Source organism: Cariama cristata, unplaced genomic scaffold, assembly GCF_000690535.1.
Source record: "Cariama cristata isolate BGI_N322 unplaced genomic scaffold, ASM69053v1 scaffold2798, whole genome shotgun sequence".
Taxonomy (NCBI): Eukaryota; Metazoa; Chordata; class Aves; order Cariamiformes; family Cariamidae; genus Cariama; species Cariama cristata.
In genome coordinates, this window is record NW_009630490.1 from 61,465 (window position 1) to 77,890 (window position 16,426).

Sequence of the window (16,426 nt, forward strand, 5' to 3'; positions counted from 1 at the left end):
AAGGGCAGTGTGCACAAGTTGCAACAAGGCAAATTTTGATTGGATATGTTAAGGTTGGACCAGATGATCTTTCAAGCTCCCTTCCAACATAGGCTATTCTATTATTCTCTGTTTCTATGTAGAAAAATCGTTTATGCTGAGGATGGTTAAGCAACTGAACAGGTGCCCAGACAGGCTATGAAATCTCTGTTCCGCAGTATGTTCAACAAGTTGGCTGACAAAGTCCTCAGATATCTGATACTGCATTGAAATTAATCTTTCCTGTTTTGAACAGGAAGTTGGACTAGATAAACTCCAGGGTGGTGCGAAGAGAAGAAACAGTTTGGAAGGAAGAAGCCAGTCTAATTAAAATCTAGTGTCTCTCACCTTAGTAAGATCATGTTTTTGTGTCCACAGCCAGTTCACTGTAGTTCCAAGATTTAACAGAAGTAAAGAAAAATGAGTAGGAAGGATAATACTTGATCACACAAGGCACCCAGCAATTCAGATCTAGTTAAGAGGAGCAAAGCATTGATCCTTTCACACACACAAGCTAAGATACATCAAGCTTTACTCACCATTGGGCAACTGAAAAACTTGCATATAAAATTTATGACAGGTTCCCAAACGTGGTTTGGTCAACAGTTGATCCATTGACATCACTAAGTCTCCCTGCGTCATTCGACTTACTCGGTCTAACACTTGCTGTAAAAATGGAAAGAACAGTAAAAACCTACAGTGCAAAGAGGACACTAACATCCTTAGCTTGCTCTTAGAATGCCAGCGTGATCCAGGAAACCTCTCACTGAGGCACAGACTCTGGGTTAAGCCCGGTCACACAAATACACAACCAGAATACACAAGAATCTTAGAAAAGCACTTGGGTAAGTATTTCTGGTGAGAGGTAAGATTGTGCCCTTCCGTGGAGATACCTGGATCCGTTCAAGTGAAAATGGTTCCAGTAGGTACAGTGCAGTCAACATAGTACTGGTTACCAGGAGCTCAGCTAATTCCCATAGCCGCTCTCTGTTTGGCCGTCTACACCCTGCCTCACAGGGACAGAGAGGCTCTCTGAGGACCACTGAGGACCCATGCAGGATTTGCTACAAATAGGAGTTACAAGTTAACTAGAACCAAGCCAGTGTACAAGGACCCACCAAACAAGGACACAGCAGAGTAGCTGCAAAGAGCTGAGGAAAAGTTACTCTCTAGGTTTGCCTGTCTTGCCTTCTTGGAAGAGAAGTACCGTTAAAAAAAGAGCCCAGATTTGGTTAGAGGAGAAAATAAGACAACTCTTTGCTTTCTCCAGGGAGGTTGCTACAAGTAGAAATTACTCAGATTCACCACAAGGCCCAGTCTGACTCTGACAAGGAACGCTCACCGGCTTGACATTGATGACCAGAGTGATACCATGCTCTAAGAGCATGTCCTGGGCAATTCGGGACACAGTCTTCTCAACAAGAACCAAATTAGGCCTGACATCAACTATTCGCTGTACGTAGTTCTTCAAGAACTCCCTTTCCTGCAGACAGAAACAAAGTATGGCAGTTAACTACTGCAAACTCATCTGAAAAAACACTTAAATGCTTATTATTATTTTCTCATTTATATACTGACCTTTCCTATAAAACAGGGAGAACAGCTATCCAGTTGCTATTCATGCACATTTCTCCACCCCCACAGCACAACACACATTTGATCAGTAATTTGTTATATGCACTAATTGCACATGAGGATATAGTCCAATGACAGTCTGAAGAAAGAGACTAGCAGCAGAATATAAACATATATATATACGCACCTTACATCCTTACATGGAAAAGGCTTTATGTTTAAAAGGTGCTAGATTTAGAGCATCCTGAAACAAAGCTGTTTGCAGTATTATGTTGTCCACCTTCAGATACATGCTAGTGCTGAGTGCTGGCACTCAGAGACACTTCCATTCACAAAGAGTATGCCAGTGCTTTATGCCTCTACAAGTCTGTACACAGAACCTCAGTCCCTAAATCTGTACTTGGGGACAGTGTTTATGGAGTGGGACCCCAAATGCTGTGCCCTGCAAAATTGCTCTTCCAATCATGCCCACCTTCAGCTTTGTCTCACTCTCCCATGTCGTGCACAGAAAGAGAAAGCAGGGCTGTAACTCTATCAGAACCAAAGGCCTGCACTGCTAGAGGGAGGATCCAGCTTCCCAAGCCAGTAATTCTCAATTGTGTTATTGCAGCTCACATCAGTCAGGTTTTAAAAGTTCTGCGCAAGAGAAAGATACCACAAAAGCAGTTTGCCAGCTCCTTGGAACACACATTCATGTTAGTGTAGAAAAAAATAAAGCTTTTGCTAGAAGCTAACCTTTTCAATTGAACTAGTATTTCTGTAGTATTTTCTGTCCTATAGGACTTTAATGTAGATACATAAATAGTTATGATCATGTTCTGAAGCAGACACTGAAATAATCAGAGAGCAATACTTAGAAAGTACAGTAGATACCTCTGCCCCATTCAGACAAAGGACAGGTCTCAGTTTAACCTTTTACTAGAAAACTAACTCCCTAGGCAGAGACAAGTTTTATTGCTAAAGCTTTCATCCCTGTAATCCTGTCTATTAATCACCAAACAGAAGTGGTCTTAAATGCATGCTAAGGAAATAGTCTAATATGGAAACAACCAAAGCTCAGCAGGGCACCAAATACCCTTGTTACGAGTATCCTGGCAAACACCTGAAGACTGATTCTCAGACAGGAAGGCAGTGTGTTAAAGAAAAGTTCTATCCATTTCAGTGCTTTCACACTTAAGGCACCTCCCTGCTCACAGGGGCAAGGTACCTGTTCCAAAGTGACATTTTGTAGTTTGTCACTTCATTAGGTTGGTTGTTGTCCCATTTTTTCAAGCCTGACAAGAAATAACATGGGTGCAACCTAACTCTCACCCATACTAACTTTTCTAATATTTCTTCACGCACCTAAACCATATCTAGTTTTGATCTTCTGAACCACAGGTTCCTTATACAGTGTATCATTAAAAACAAAATATATTTTCTAAAATGCTGCATTTAATTGTGAGGATCATAAGATCGCTCTCAGTATGTGTAACTTGATGACAAAAACCCTCAGCACAAGACTACAAGTTTGTACTGTATTTACTGCACCAGTTGTCTTAGCTAGCTGGTAGAAGAGGAAATTTTTCTCTTCCCTATGCAATCCAACTCCCTCAACTCCACCTTACACACTGAAAAAATCAGATGCGTACCAATCATTTTATTTGAATCCCTAAACCCCGGGCAATTTTGACCAAGAACAAAAGCATGCTCTCACCTGAAGTACTATAGGGTCTATGCAGGTAAACTTTGTTTCTTCTCGATAGAGGTACTCAATTGAGCACTTCAGCAGAAGAATTTTGGGATTTTTTAAGCAAGAGTTCATCTAAGAAAGACATAAAAATAGTTAAAACAAAAATACAAACACCTTGAAGAGAAAAAGCACACAAGAAAAAAGACAGACTTCCCATGATTGATCGCCCCCCGTCCCCCACCCAAAAAGTCTCTCAGCTATTTTCCCCCTGCAGACCCAACTACACATTCTTCCTTCGTATGAAGATGTTACACCCAGTTGTTGGAACTTCACAGCTACTGTCCAGTACAAGTACAATCCTAGAGGTTTCTACAGTCATCCCCAAGAATCCCAAAGTCTTGATACACTTCGGAGCCTCCATGCAGATCACTTCTATCTTGACCTCCTGCCTTATTTAAAGGCTCACCTCACTATATTGTCATAAGTCAGAACCACAAATGCTTTTTTCTGGCTAAAAATTGGGGTAATTATTAGATGCTTTCTGGCGTGTCAGGGTTGGAAAGGATGTTTTTCCATACATGCCTGAGGAAAGTTCCCCCTGCCCTAGAATCTCTGCACTAAAAGCAAACAGCTTGGAAAATAAATGCTTTAAAAGCCATTCTTGTTTAGGGTCTCAAACTAGAGAAAGCTTGCACACCTCCTGAGTGGTGAGAGAAGCTTCATGACACAAAAACGAAGTCACAGCACACTTGTTTCCTCAGCATGCACTAGGGCCAGCACTTGATTAATTAAGCCTGCATTACCTTTTTGTGTGCAACATTCTTAGTGCAAACAAATCCGTTCACCACCATGGACTCAAATTTCTTTCCACCAGGTATCTAATAAAGCAAAGAACATTTTTAGAAGCGTCATATACTCCCATAACTTCTAATGCAGCAAACGTAATACATAGAATACCTGTTGTAGCTGATGTGCAAGCTTCAGCTACACCCTCAATTACCAGATTGAAGATCAGATACAGTCATGCTGAACTCTTTTCCTTTAAAGTCTGGCAAACTAAGGACAACATGAAACCAACTACTAAGTTCCAGGATCCCTGTGTCCCTCCCAACAGATGCATATTTGTTAAACTGGGTACACTCTGGAACATAATAAGGGAACCTATCTTCTTTAGGCCATGGGAAGCATGTAACTCCACACATGCCACTTCCACTAACAAAAAACAAGTTGTAAGGAAAGGAAAGAGAAGGGGGAAAAAAAAAAAAAAAGAAAAAGAGAAAACCAAACAAACCTGTCTACTGTTTAAGCACATCAAACTCTTGACTGGTGTGCCTATAGTAACAACCAATCACAGGAGTAATAAACAACACGAAACAGGTTTCTGAATAACGTGTTTCAGGGGACGTTTCTGTTATCAGCATGTGAAAACAGCAGACAGCTACAAAGAGCTTTCACTTCTGAATATCTGCTCTTTCAGGAGAGGAAGCAACAACTGATGCTGCCTGAAGAGATGCCAGAGAGTTGCCACCAGAACCATAAGGCTCTCTTCGTATCTTATATGGCTTCCAAACAAGAGAGGACTCCTGAAGTGAATTTTGCCAAAGAAAAATAAGCCCGAGCTTTTGATCCTCAGTCACTCTAGCTCCTTAGATGTTAGTTTCATATCAGCCTCTCAGAAGAAACTCTGCATGCCACAACTCCAGCCTTACAGTTTGACATCAACACTAGGCCATCTGGCAGAACTGGATGCACCATCCCATAACATGTAAGTTTTTCTCTTGAAGAAAGTCGTTGTACAAGGCATGGGAGGAGTTCAATCCTCTGTAATGGATAGTTATAGGGCAATAGATTGCTACAGAGTCCTGCAAGCTACTTATCCAGCTCTCAGTACATTTCCAATCCAGACACAAAACAAGCGGAAATCAAAAAAGGAAGCAAGTCATTACAGAGGTGTTGCTCTTTGCTACCTTCTGCAGCCTACAGCCTGAAAGAAGAGGTCAGCTCCAGGGCATTAAAGCACCCTTCCCAAGATGCAAAGTTCCTTCTGTGTAACTTTTTCTAGAACCCCACCTTATCCAAAGGCCACGTTGGTCAATTAAACCACTGAACATGCTGAGGGCAGTGGGAAGGGGACTCTTCCATCAATGGGTGCTGCCAGCAGCTGCATCCTTTTGGTTCCCTACATCCACTGTCTGAAACTTACTTTTTTGATGTGGACAAACTGGCGGATATCCATGTCATCATCTCTGTTCTTGACATCAGGCCGTACAGTTTGAACTACCTGGCAGACCACAGGTACAATGATATCCCTCCAGGACAGTGACAGGGACTCATTGTACAGAAGCTGCTGAAGCAGTGCCATCATGTGGTTGTGATTAGCAGACCTGTAAAAAAGGCAAAACAAATAGATTTCTCATGAGAAAAATACAGAGCAGCAATTAGTTGAAGTCACATTTCAGACGTTAAGTTTCTTAACATTTACAGTGCAGGAAGTCCTCTAGAAGGAACAGTTGCCTAGAATGTTCTGCCTCTGGGCAGAACTCTGGGCCTGTACTTCAATATACAAAAATCACAGGAAAAAAAGTTATAAAAATATACTGTAAAAATGCTGGTTTCTTAACGCAAATTAGTTCCTTGTATTGTCCACTGTAGACCAAGTCCCACTGAAAGTTGGTGGAATACAGTGGCTTCAGGAATTTTTACTCAAGACATGCAAATTCCTTTTTCTACATGTTTCTTACAGCAGCCTTTCCATGGCTTGTTTCTCCCCATTCTCTTCTCTCAGCAGATCCAGATTGCTGTGGTGCCAGCCTAGGGGTGTGAAAAACAGTTCTTTGGACTTCTCCTCCACCCTCCTGTTGAATAATGACTCTGCAAGAGACAAACAAACCTTGTTAATATAAGGTCACAGTCGAATGCCTGTGTCTTTCTGAAAAGCTGCTTTGAAAAGGAAAGAATTTACTAAGACATAAGTCTAAGCCTCTTGAAATACTGAGTTTAAGCTAGATGTCATGTTAACACAACGCAGCAAACAGTATCGAGTATAACAGTGATGAGCGTACAAAGGAAAAGTGAGCTGCTAAAATTCGTGTACTGCCAATATAGAGCAGATGGTTTTCTCTTCTGGAATTGAATTGTTACCACGTTTCTTAAGATAAGAAAAAAAAAACTTATATCCCAATTTTGTCTATAAATAAGCAGCAAATTCCAAATATCATGTATATTCATAACACGTAATCATAATGCCTTTTAGACTTAGAACATTGGTCAAAGGCACTAATTTGATCGACAAAAAGCTGCTGCTTTGAAGACATCCATGTGTAAGTGGCATTAAAATATCTAGTTATTTCATTCAGGCTACAGCTCAAGTATCAAAAATATCTTGGTAAAGGCCTTGTTTAGTACATCTCCTAAATATATTTTAAAGAAATGCCATGCTACCAATTTGTATGTCAGACTTTTGAACCTTTATGTGACTTGCAGCCCTGATCTCACATGCCACCTCTCTGCTGCTCAGGTGTGGAGGGAGCCGCCAGCAGGCTGGTTCATCTAGCCTATATCACAGTATTTAATACTACAAAATTCTCAAGGATCTTCTGTCAAGAAAGTGGCACAAGCTTTCTAGCAGATCCCAGCACATCTTCTCACCTCCATCCACCTATCATATATACAGGTATCTCTCCACTACGATAAACAGAATGTCAATGAAGTCTGCATCCACTGAATACAATTTTTAAAATCTTAAATGTCAGCATGAACTATAGCCATTTCTGGTCTCAGAAACAAAGCAAGTTTTAACGGTGTAAATTCTCACTTGGAGAGGGCCCGCCACTTTCAATCACTGTATTGTGTAGTTACTCCTTAGAACTGTTCTCTGTTTGGCAGTATCAAGATTAGAGGTTATTTTAGCATAGTTTTCTGTGCTTTGAAAGAGTTACTAGGTTATTTCCCACACAGGTATTATGATGTTATAGAAGGAAGTTATAAACTTCCCCATTCTCATAATGGCTGACTATATTATAAGTGATTTACGCTAGCTGTGTATAAATTTTCATCAGCAAGCATGTAAGCCCTGAGTTCAAGCTTAAAACTCCTCAGAGTGCATGACAGAACCGCAAAAATCTTTACACAGTAGTAATCTGAGCAGGACTATTAAAAAAAAAAAAAAACCAGACACTCTAAAAACAACAATTAACTTCCTCCAGATGCTGCATACCCAAAATTAGCTATGTAGAAGATTAACAGAAGTTATATTGTTTTTTCCCCTTTCCTTTCTCCTGCAAAAGCTCAGTTAAAAACTAACCATCAGTTTAATCAAAGACTTTATTTTTCTGGCTGCACAGACATTGGAGTTTCCCACTTGTTTCCTCCTCTGATGAGCTCATCAAAATCACTAGCATTAACTGGTAGGAAAAAAGCCCACAAGTGCACCTGGTCATGATACTGGAAGGCACATGGGTTTTAAAACTCACAACTGTGTCTAATGGTCTTTCATTTCAGAAATAGTAGTGGTGGTGGTGGTGATGACAGGAAACCCAGAACGATTTAAGAGATGAAGCTTTAAGCTACTCTGTAGAAGCAGTGCCATTAATCATATCACATCTTCATTTGCTTGTACAGAAAGTTAAAATTCGTGTCTGTTACATAAATTTATAGGTGGGGAGGTTGTGAACATACTTGTCACTTACACTTAATTTTAAAAAAAAAAAAGAAAAACAAACAAAAAAACACACAAACCCCAAACTTTTTCTTTGAGTGCTTTTGATGAAGAAATCTGAGAAGTGAAAGAAATTTAAGCCTGAAACTGCATTTTAAAAAGTTATAGTTTATACATCAATTTTGCCACAAATAAGTTCAGATTTACTGTCAAGTAAATATTTCTAAAGGGTCAATGCCCTATTAAAGGAGTATTGAGGAGTTTTCATCATTACATTAAAACCACACAACAGCAACATTTGAAATTTCTCCTTACCTTTAATAAAAGCATCACTTATAGAGAACATCTGCTGCCCTCCGTTTTCAGGATTCAAGTACTCTGAAAGCAGAGAGAAGAGGGAGATAGGCGGAGACAAAAAAAAATGACAGGTTACACTGGTGCACCCATATAATTACAATGTACACGCCCACACCAGAAGCAGCAGCATTACTCATCTAAGTGGTTAGTCACCAATTTAGCAACAGCTTGATGAGTGGTCAAGACAAGAATATCCTCGCATTCTTGTTCTATCAAAAAGTTCTAAGATGACAAGAAAACAGTACTTATTCCTGTGAAGAAACAAAACAAACAAAGTAGACACAAGCAAAGACTGAACTAGGAGTTAAGAGTTTGCTTTCCCAATTGACCCACACCATCCTTTTCTAGATCTGAATATAAATGTGTTAAGCTGCGAGCAGACACCGTGGGAATGCCCAGACAGGGAACAGCATCCTCTCTCTGGTCTAAAAATGGAGCTTCAGAAGCCATTTTGCTCTCACACTCCAATGAAGTAAGTATCTCAGACTGAGGAAGAGACCAGCCATAAGGTTTATCTTACACATTGAAGGAAACAGAAGACAGTCTGCCTTTCAAGAGTCAGAATTCTAAAGTCTAAAACAGTTTAAAGTGTTTTGAGGAATCCATGCTGACAGAGGTGGACTCCCAGCAACAAAAGAAAGCAAGCGTTATATATCACTTAACATACGAGGCACAGGATGAAGCTCCATCCACTACACTTGTTTAGCTTGCTAGATCCTTGTCTTTCACACAGGCTGGCTGGCTACAAAAAGCTTGTTTTCTCCAGAGGCCATTAGCTTGCTGTGCTTTTAGTTGATTCCTTGATTCTACAAAAAGGGATTGTACAGTGGGAAAACAAGAGCAATAGCCCAATTGCTTATACGACATGACAATTCTAAGTCTGAAGCTAACTCTTTATCACCTTTCCTGAGAATGGTCCAGACCTACTGCCACAAACAGAACGCAAAGTCAGGCAACTTTCAGACACCAACAGAAAGCAACAGAAAGTTGACAGGACGCAAGCAATTACAAGTCTCTGAACAGCAGCACTCAAGAGAATCCTTACATGCCACCAGTTTAAAAATCTGAGCTTGTCTGCAGTTGCCCAGCCTGCAAACAGATAGTCAACAGACAATCAATGTACCAAAGAGAAGTTGCAAGCCTCCCTTGCAGCTTGATGGTTATTTGCGGATTCCTTTCATCTCTTGCTTAGATGAAAAGTTTAGCATTACAAGCAACCTACTGCTTCATAAAAGCTGGCTCACCCCCAGCATTCATTCACCCACAGACTACCTAGAGAAAGTCATGTCACGCTGCACCTACACATGAGCATGTATACTAGCACCTACATCCCTCTCCACCTGGCAACAGCCTCAGGGCAGCAGCTCTTACTGTGAACACACTCAAATTAGGTCTGACATATATCCCTGAGTGGCATGGCCAAGGCAGGAGTCAACTCCAGCTGAAACCTCACTTTAGTTATGCTCCAGACAAAGACACAGGTGGCATGTTCAAACCAGGAATGCTTCTCTTCAATACAGCTTCACCTCCTATAACTTTGCTTCCAATTGTGCCCCAGGGGAAACTCCTGACAAGCTAAGTTATCATACCTCTTCCTAGACTGGACGGATAACACACTCATAGGTGTGAGTTTGAGGCAGTGAGAGTGGCTAATATGCACATTTCTTACCTCACATCATCCCTACGTGCGTCATGCTGCACAGAATGTTAGGGGTGGTGGGGGAGTAAGAGGTCCCTGTAGCATATTTTGTAGCCTTGTCTGCAAGCAGTTAGCTACCAAGAGACTATCTCACAAGCTCCCCTGAACAGCTTCACCAAAACAAAATAACAAAAAAGAATCAAACAACCCCACCTCAGAACATACAAATCCCTACGTCTGATATTCAAGGGCATCACTGGAAGCAAATACCACAATGCACACAGAAATCCACAGGTCTTCAACAGAAACCAGTAGGTACAGATTTCATACACCTTACAGATTTCTCTGGTTAAACACCAAAACAGACTGGACAGCAACCACAGCTTTTCCTCTAGATACACAAAGATGCATGCATCCACAGATACCCACTGAAAATTGAGGTGCACCTTTTCAAAAGAAGGTGCACCAAAAGAGCTCCTGGCAACAGCACGCTAAGCATTGGCAAGCAATGGTGATAATGAACTGTGTCATGGTTACTCAGATCCAATTCCTAACTGGATGCAGACATCAAAAACTAACTACCCAAAACACCTGCTACCAGGATCAAGGATATCTAGCTGCAAGGACATTTAGAAAATAGTGTTTCCCATATTGATAACTGTATCTCTTTAAAAACAGCAACTAAAAATCTACATTTAAAGTAAGTCACTTAATCTCTTCCCCCAATTTAAATGCAGAAAGCAGTCTTACTTTGTTTCCCATTTTGATACACACTGTAAAGTGCCATTGTCTTCAGGCAGATGATACTATAAATGAGTCACTATACTCACTTGTAAGAAACTATAAGCCTGCTAACTTGCAGTCACTAGAATTTCATGGAAACACACCAGACATTAGTCAGCCTATAACATCACAAGAAGGCCTGCCATTAGACTCAGACTATATACAAACTACTCTGATCTAAAACATAGCTGGTACATCACAGGCCATTGCTTCAAAGCAGCTGACCTCTGTGACTTATGAAAATTGCATATCCCTTAATCATTTGAAGAAACCCACTAACTGCTTAGATCAAAGTTGACCTGCACTTCTAGCACTGATGTTTTGTCCTTTCAGTCCTCCCCCAGTGACTGTAATTTACACAGTTGTGAGGAAATTGAGTTACTAGCCTCAAAAGGTGGGTGTGATCTTCAGTTTTACTTCATTATTTCAGAGAACATTAAGTCACTGTCATCCGGTCTAAGGACAAAAGACAGTTCCAATGAAGTCAAGCCAAATACATGTGTCCATAATGGTCACAGGGAAGTTACTGACCCCTGACAGCAGCAAACACACTGTGTCACTGACTACAGTACTCTGTTCTTAAAATAACCGTATCTCATTTTACATAGAAGTTTAACTATCTAGTCTTGGCTGTCTAATCATCATAGAATCATAGAATAATTTGATTGGAAGGGACCTTAAAGACCATCTCATTCCAAGCCCCCGCCATGGGCAGGGACACCTGCCACTAGACGAGGTTGCTCAAAACCCCAGCCAACCTGGCCTTGAACACTTCCAGGGATGAGGCATCTACAGCTTCTCTGGGCAACCTCTTCCAGTGCCCCACCACTTCCACCATGAATTGTGATACTCTATCACATCGTGACACTCTAACATCCTGGATGGCATCTTTTGTTGAACATAGCCAGTATAAATCAAGAACACAAGGTGAAAGTCTTTGCACGCTGACATTTAATATTTCCAGAACAAAATTTTAGAAGTCATCCATTTCACTACTCTAGGCACTGCAGTATGCACTGTAGGGTTTTCTCCCACCTAATTTTTGAAGGCCTTGAATAACAAACATCTAAGTATCTATGAAATTTCAGTCTCCCTATTGCCAAGAAATGTTTCTTGCTATTGAAGATGTTGCCATTCATTTTACCTTGGTGTTCCCTGGTTAGGTGTTTCCTCTGGAGACTCTCATGCCAGGAATCCAAAAAAAGATGTACAGTAAGTCCTCTGTATTTGCAGAGGATACAGATTTTCTCCAGAAAATTGCAGGATAATACCTACCCCTCCATGGTGCATTTTAATGACTCCAGCTCCACTCTGTCCCAGTTCTAGGCATATTACTGATACTTTCCTCTCAAGGGAAATCCATTCTCTTAAAAGGAATTGTTCCCTGTTTTCTACTACAAATTACATTCCTACAAAATAACCTGGTTAAGAGAACACACATTACAGGAACCGATAACAAACACCAGCCAGCAGAGATTCACCAAAGATAGCAGAGTGCTGCCAACATATATAATTCAAAGGCAGAAGTCTCTCTCCTTTCAGTCCCCCCACCACTTGCCTTTTCTGCTGACCTTCTCTAAGCTCTCCATCATCAAAATCTTCCTCACAAAAGCTTCAGTTCTGGCTATGAGAAGCCTTGATTTGATCAACAGTTTCTGAGAGAGGTAGGCTCTCTTACATTTCCCCTTCATCATGTACTGCTTTTTGTATAAGGAGATAAAGACTGAGATACATCTGAAACCAGGACTATCACTCTACAAGTGCTTTAACACTGGCTAGAACCAAACTAACTACTGCTTGCTTTACTGCCAACACACACTGATAAAGATAAACCTGCCTTAGCTATAAATTAATACGATACTGCAGCACACCTGGGCCTGTTTCAGGCTCACTTAATCCAGCATCCCTCCTTCCTAAAAGGAATTGAATTATATATTCTCCCTCTCCACGCCCTTTCTTCCCTGCAGATGCATTAGCTTTTCATTTGATTAGGGCACAAGCTGGAAACAAGCTGAAAGGCACCAATAATGAGCTGGTGCTGACAACCTGTCCCTACTGTTAAGTCACCTGACAAACTCGAATTTTGAACCTGCTCTGCTTCTGTCTTTTGGGGGGAAAAAAATAAGCAGTTAGATTTCCCTTCTTCTAGACATATTTTTAGCAAATAACAAAAGGTGACTACAATAGGCACTGATATATGCCCCCTCTAATTTGCCTCAGTCTCTCTCCTACGTCGAATATACTTCAAAAGTCAGCTGTGACCAGTTCTCCTCCCTCACTTTCTTCAGTGACCATTTCAGAGTGTCAGAAAATGCAATCTGTAAGCAAGCATAAGGTAAGTCTTGCATTCTGATCCACAACAACAGAAGAGATCTGTTAGACTTTATAGAAGGATGAACTCATTAGAAGGAGTCCAAATTATTTAATATTGGATCATCTTCTGAAGCTGGAAACACTGAAGGGGTGGGGTGAAACAACAATTAAAAATAAACTCCTTAGAAGCAGCCAAAAGATAGATGTCTACAAAGCTGATGTAACCTTAGGTAACGAAGCAGAGCAAAGACATCAATTGCTACCCAGCATATAAAGCAACTAGAATGTACTAGACCTAAGCCAGTGGCAAGCCCTAGTTTCAGTCAGCCCTTGTCCGATTTAAAGAATGCATTTGTCAACAGGTAGGCACATTATTTTTTCTGTAAGGATTTTGCTTATAGTTAGAGTCTTTTAATTTAGTATTTATTTAGGAGAAAAAGCTTGCAAAAGAATTCTTCAACACTGAGTATTTGATTTCTTCCTACTTTGCTTAAGTGGATGCTCTCTTTTGAACAAATGTTACATACATGGATTAAGTTAGGCCTTATTGCTCATCAGTAAGATTCTTCTGTCAAATGTAAGCTTATTAAGGTACAATTAGAAGTCAGAACCGAGCTCTTGGAAGAGCTAAGAGTTAATTTTGTTTGTTTGTTGTTCGGGGTTTTTTTTTTCTTGCTTGCTTTTCCAGTTTAATCTCAAACTGTAGAGACACATATCAAACTGGTTTATGCTCAGATTATTTTTCCACCCCAGTTAGCCAGAAACTGTATATGTGGATTTGCCCTATTACATATGGGCAGGAGACTTTGCTTCAACTGCAAAGAGAAAGTCACAGGGGAAGTTACACACTCTGCAGAGAAGGCGTTTCAATAGGTCTACTGAGCCTCCTCAGAGGTGAGCACATCAAAACTACAAGCGAGTGCCAGCTAAATATTGTATTTCCCCCTCTGTAAGACAGCTACAAGAGTAGCGTCCAAAACAGGTCAGTATTATTAGGGCCCAGCTCTCCATCATGTGCAACTCCAGCTGGTGACTACCTCATACCTTTTTGGTCGGCAGGGTGAGGGGGTACATGTGGGTACTTGGAGTGCTTCTTGATATGGAAGTTCACGTTGTCCAGCTCCACGTTCAGGCTGATGGAGGCGGCTGAATCACTGTCCATTGTGGACTGGAAGCTGCTGACTGAAGTGCGCTTGCTAGGGCTGGCGGAGTCTTTTAGTGTTGGGTAAGGGGGAAGATACAGGGAGGAGAAGGATTCAGATGGGCATCACGAGGGTACCAGAGAGGAGAAAAATTGTCTTTAATACATAAAGTCCAGTGTGTAATACTACAGGAATACAGTATTTTCGTAGTTCTAATCTTATCTTCACGTGTGCATGCTGACACACTGGGCATTCTTTAGTGCATTACTATAGGGCCTAAATCGAGTAGAATTCTGCCTGAGAAATAGAAGGCAGCAATTTACATGCTCCTCCTCCATTAGAATTATGAAGCTTTACCAGTTCCACTAAATACAAAATACTGTATCCATCATAAGAAACAGGAGGACTAGCTAGGTTATAGCTTGCTTAGATCCTTACAGCCCCATGCGCACACATACAAACACACACACATAAAGCAAGACATGGTTGAACTAATACGTCCAAAAGGACTGGGGATAACAGGGGAGAAGGCAGAGTGAGAACAGGACTCAGGTGAAACTCACTGGCTAAGTTATCTTCTCCTTCATCAGCAATCTGCTCTGTGTCACTGTCATCAAACTTGATGTCTTTGAACCAGGATGGCTCAGAGTGCCCCTCTACCGAATTCACAGAGTCACTGTCTGGAGATGGGGTTTCTGAGAACTCTGTGCTCTAGAAGTCAAGGAAGAAAAAAAAGGTGTTAAAAGTGCAGCTCTGCTGATATATTAAGCAGCCTTAGAAAGCAGCCTGCTACAAATGCAGATCAGACATTTCAAAAATCAGAGGATACTCTCAGTGGGCTGAGCCAGGTTAGTCAGAGCCACCCCCCTTGGTATGAAACAGGAACTCTTTGGGGCAGGAAATAAGTGTTTCTTTACACTTTCCACATGCGCAGTCTCTGCCTCCTTCCCACCTCCACACAAGTTGTGACTAAGTGGCACTAAAGGACAGGGGTTTTTTTCTGTCACCACATCCAGCTAAGCTGGTTTGAATGCTTCCTATCCCCAGCCAAGTGGGGGAGTTATAAATACGGATCCAGTTAAAGTCAAGCTTTTACTACCAAACTGAGACAGCGAAGTTAACTATCTGAGACTCCAGATGAAGCCCAAAGCAACCTCAATGGAAGACCATGTGACTGTGGCCAAAAGCTGAAATGCACAAGGAAGACAAGATGCTAACGGCTGCAAGTTTTCTGACTGAGGTCCATGGGACAGTTGAGCGATTCTTTATTGTGAGAAGCTGCAGAACATAGAAGACTCTCAACTGAGTGCTTTCAGAGAGGCTACAGAGATATCTTGTTCAAATTAAAAGAACAATCCAATCACTCAGGCCAGTGACTGCTTTTACCCCTCAGCAAGTTTGATTGCAATGAAATACAGTAAGATAGCATCTCTGGTCACTGGTTCCCTGCCTCCCCCTCAGCTAGCCACTCCTTTTTGGAGGCATGACAAAGACCCCCTCCCAGTCTTGCATCATGTGGCTAAGGTACTGAATTGTTTACTACTGTCATCACTGGAGATCAGAAGAAGTATCTGCACAGATTGTAGATTCTGCATGTGATAGCACAGCTGCCACAAGCACAGACTATGCCATTCCAAGGCCTCCATGGAAGATGTCCACCGTAAGAGGCACTGGCCTAGATTACACACCCCTTCCTCCACTTTAGGCAGCACTACCTGTAATAACTCATCCTCCACAGAGGACAGTCCCAAAGCTTTCTGGACAAATGCAGCTTCCTCAGGCTTTAAACCACTAAGGAAAAAGGCCAGGACCCCAATTCTCTGTACAAAAGAGCTGATTTAAAAAACATACAACAGCTGCTGCTAGCAGGATTAGAAAAGATTCTGGTCAGCAGCCAATCCGGGCAAGAACAATGGCTTTCCTACTTCTTTTACCTGTAACGGTCTGTAGAGAGCATACTCATCTCTGAAGAGCTGATCATGATGACTGACACATTCTAGCCAGCGTCCATCAACCAACGCTTGTCCTATTGCAATGGCTTGGACCCTGGAGGTATAAGAATAGAGATGGTTTTCTAAGTCTAGTTAGTTCTAAACACATATGGCTGATGGCACAAGCATGCTACAAAAGGAAAGAGTCACTTCCTACACACCATTTGACTCATCAGTATCCCATTGCCATGTTTAACCAGACGCTATTCAAAATATTGTGGAGAGGCAGCAGAGCATACTGGTTCAAGTATGGAGCTAGATGAAAAGACTGCCTGTACT

General features: G+C 41.4%; 1 protein-coding gene across 1 annotated transcript in view; it reads right to left on the reverse strand.

Moving 5' to 3' along the window:
- The window catches only part of PIKFYVE (phosphoinositide kinase, FYVE finger containing), a 61,739-nt gene that overhangs the window by 24,216 nt on the left and 21,097 nt on the right, over window positions 1–16,426 (reverse strand). The window contains exons 9-18 of the mRNA XM_009705549.1: window positions 16,091–16,202; window positions 14,720–14,867; window positions 14,059–14,226; window positions 8,238–8,300; window positions 6,007–6,136; window positions 5,469–5,649; window positions 4,069–4,143; window positions 3,290–3,397; window positions 1,361–1,501; window positions 558–684 (exon numbers count right to left, since the gene is read on the reverse strand). Coding sequence (XP_009703851.1) covers window positions 558–684; window positions 1,361–1,501; window positions 3,290–3,397; window positions 4,069–4,143; window positions 5,469–5,649; window positions 6,007–6,136; window positions 8,238–8,300; window positions 14,059–14,226; window positions 14,720–14,867; window positions 16,091–16,202 — 1,253 coding nt within the window. The remainder of the gene's footprint in view (window positions 1–557; window positions 685–1,360; window positions 1,502–3,289; window positions 3,398–4,068; window positions 4,144–5,468; window positions 5,650–6,006; window positions 6,137–8,237; window positions 8,301–14,058; window positions 14,227–14,719; window positions 14,868–16,090; window positions 16,203–16,426) is intronic.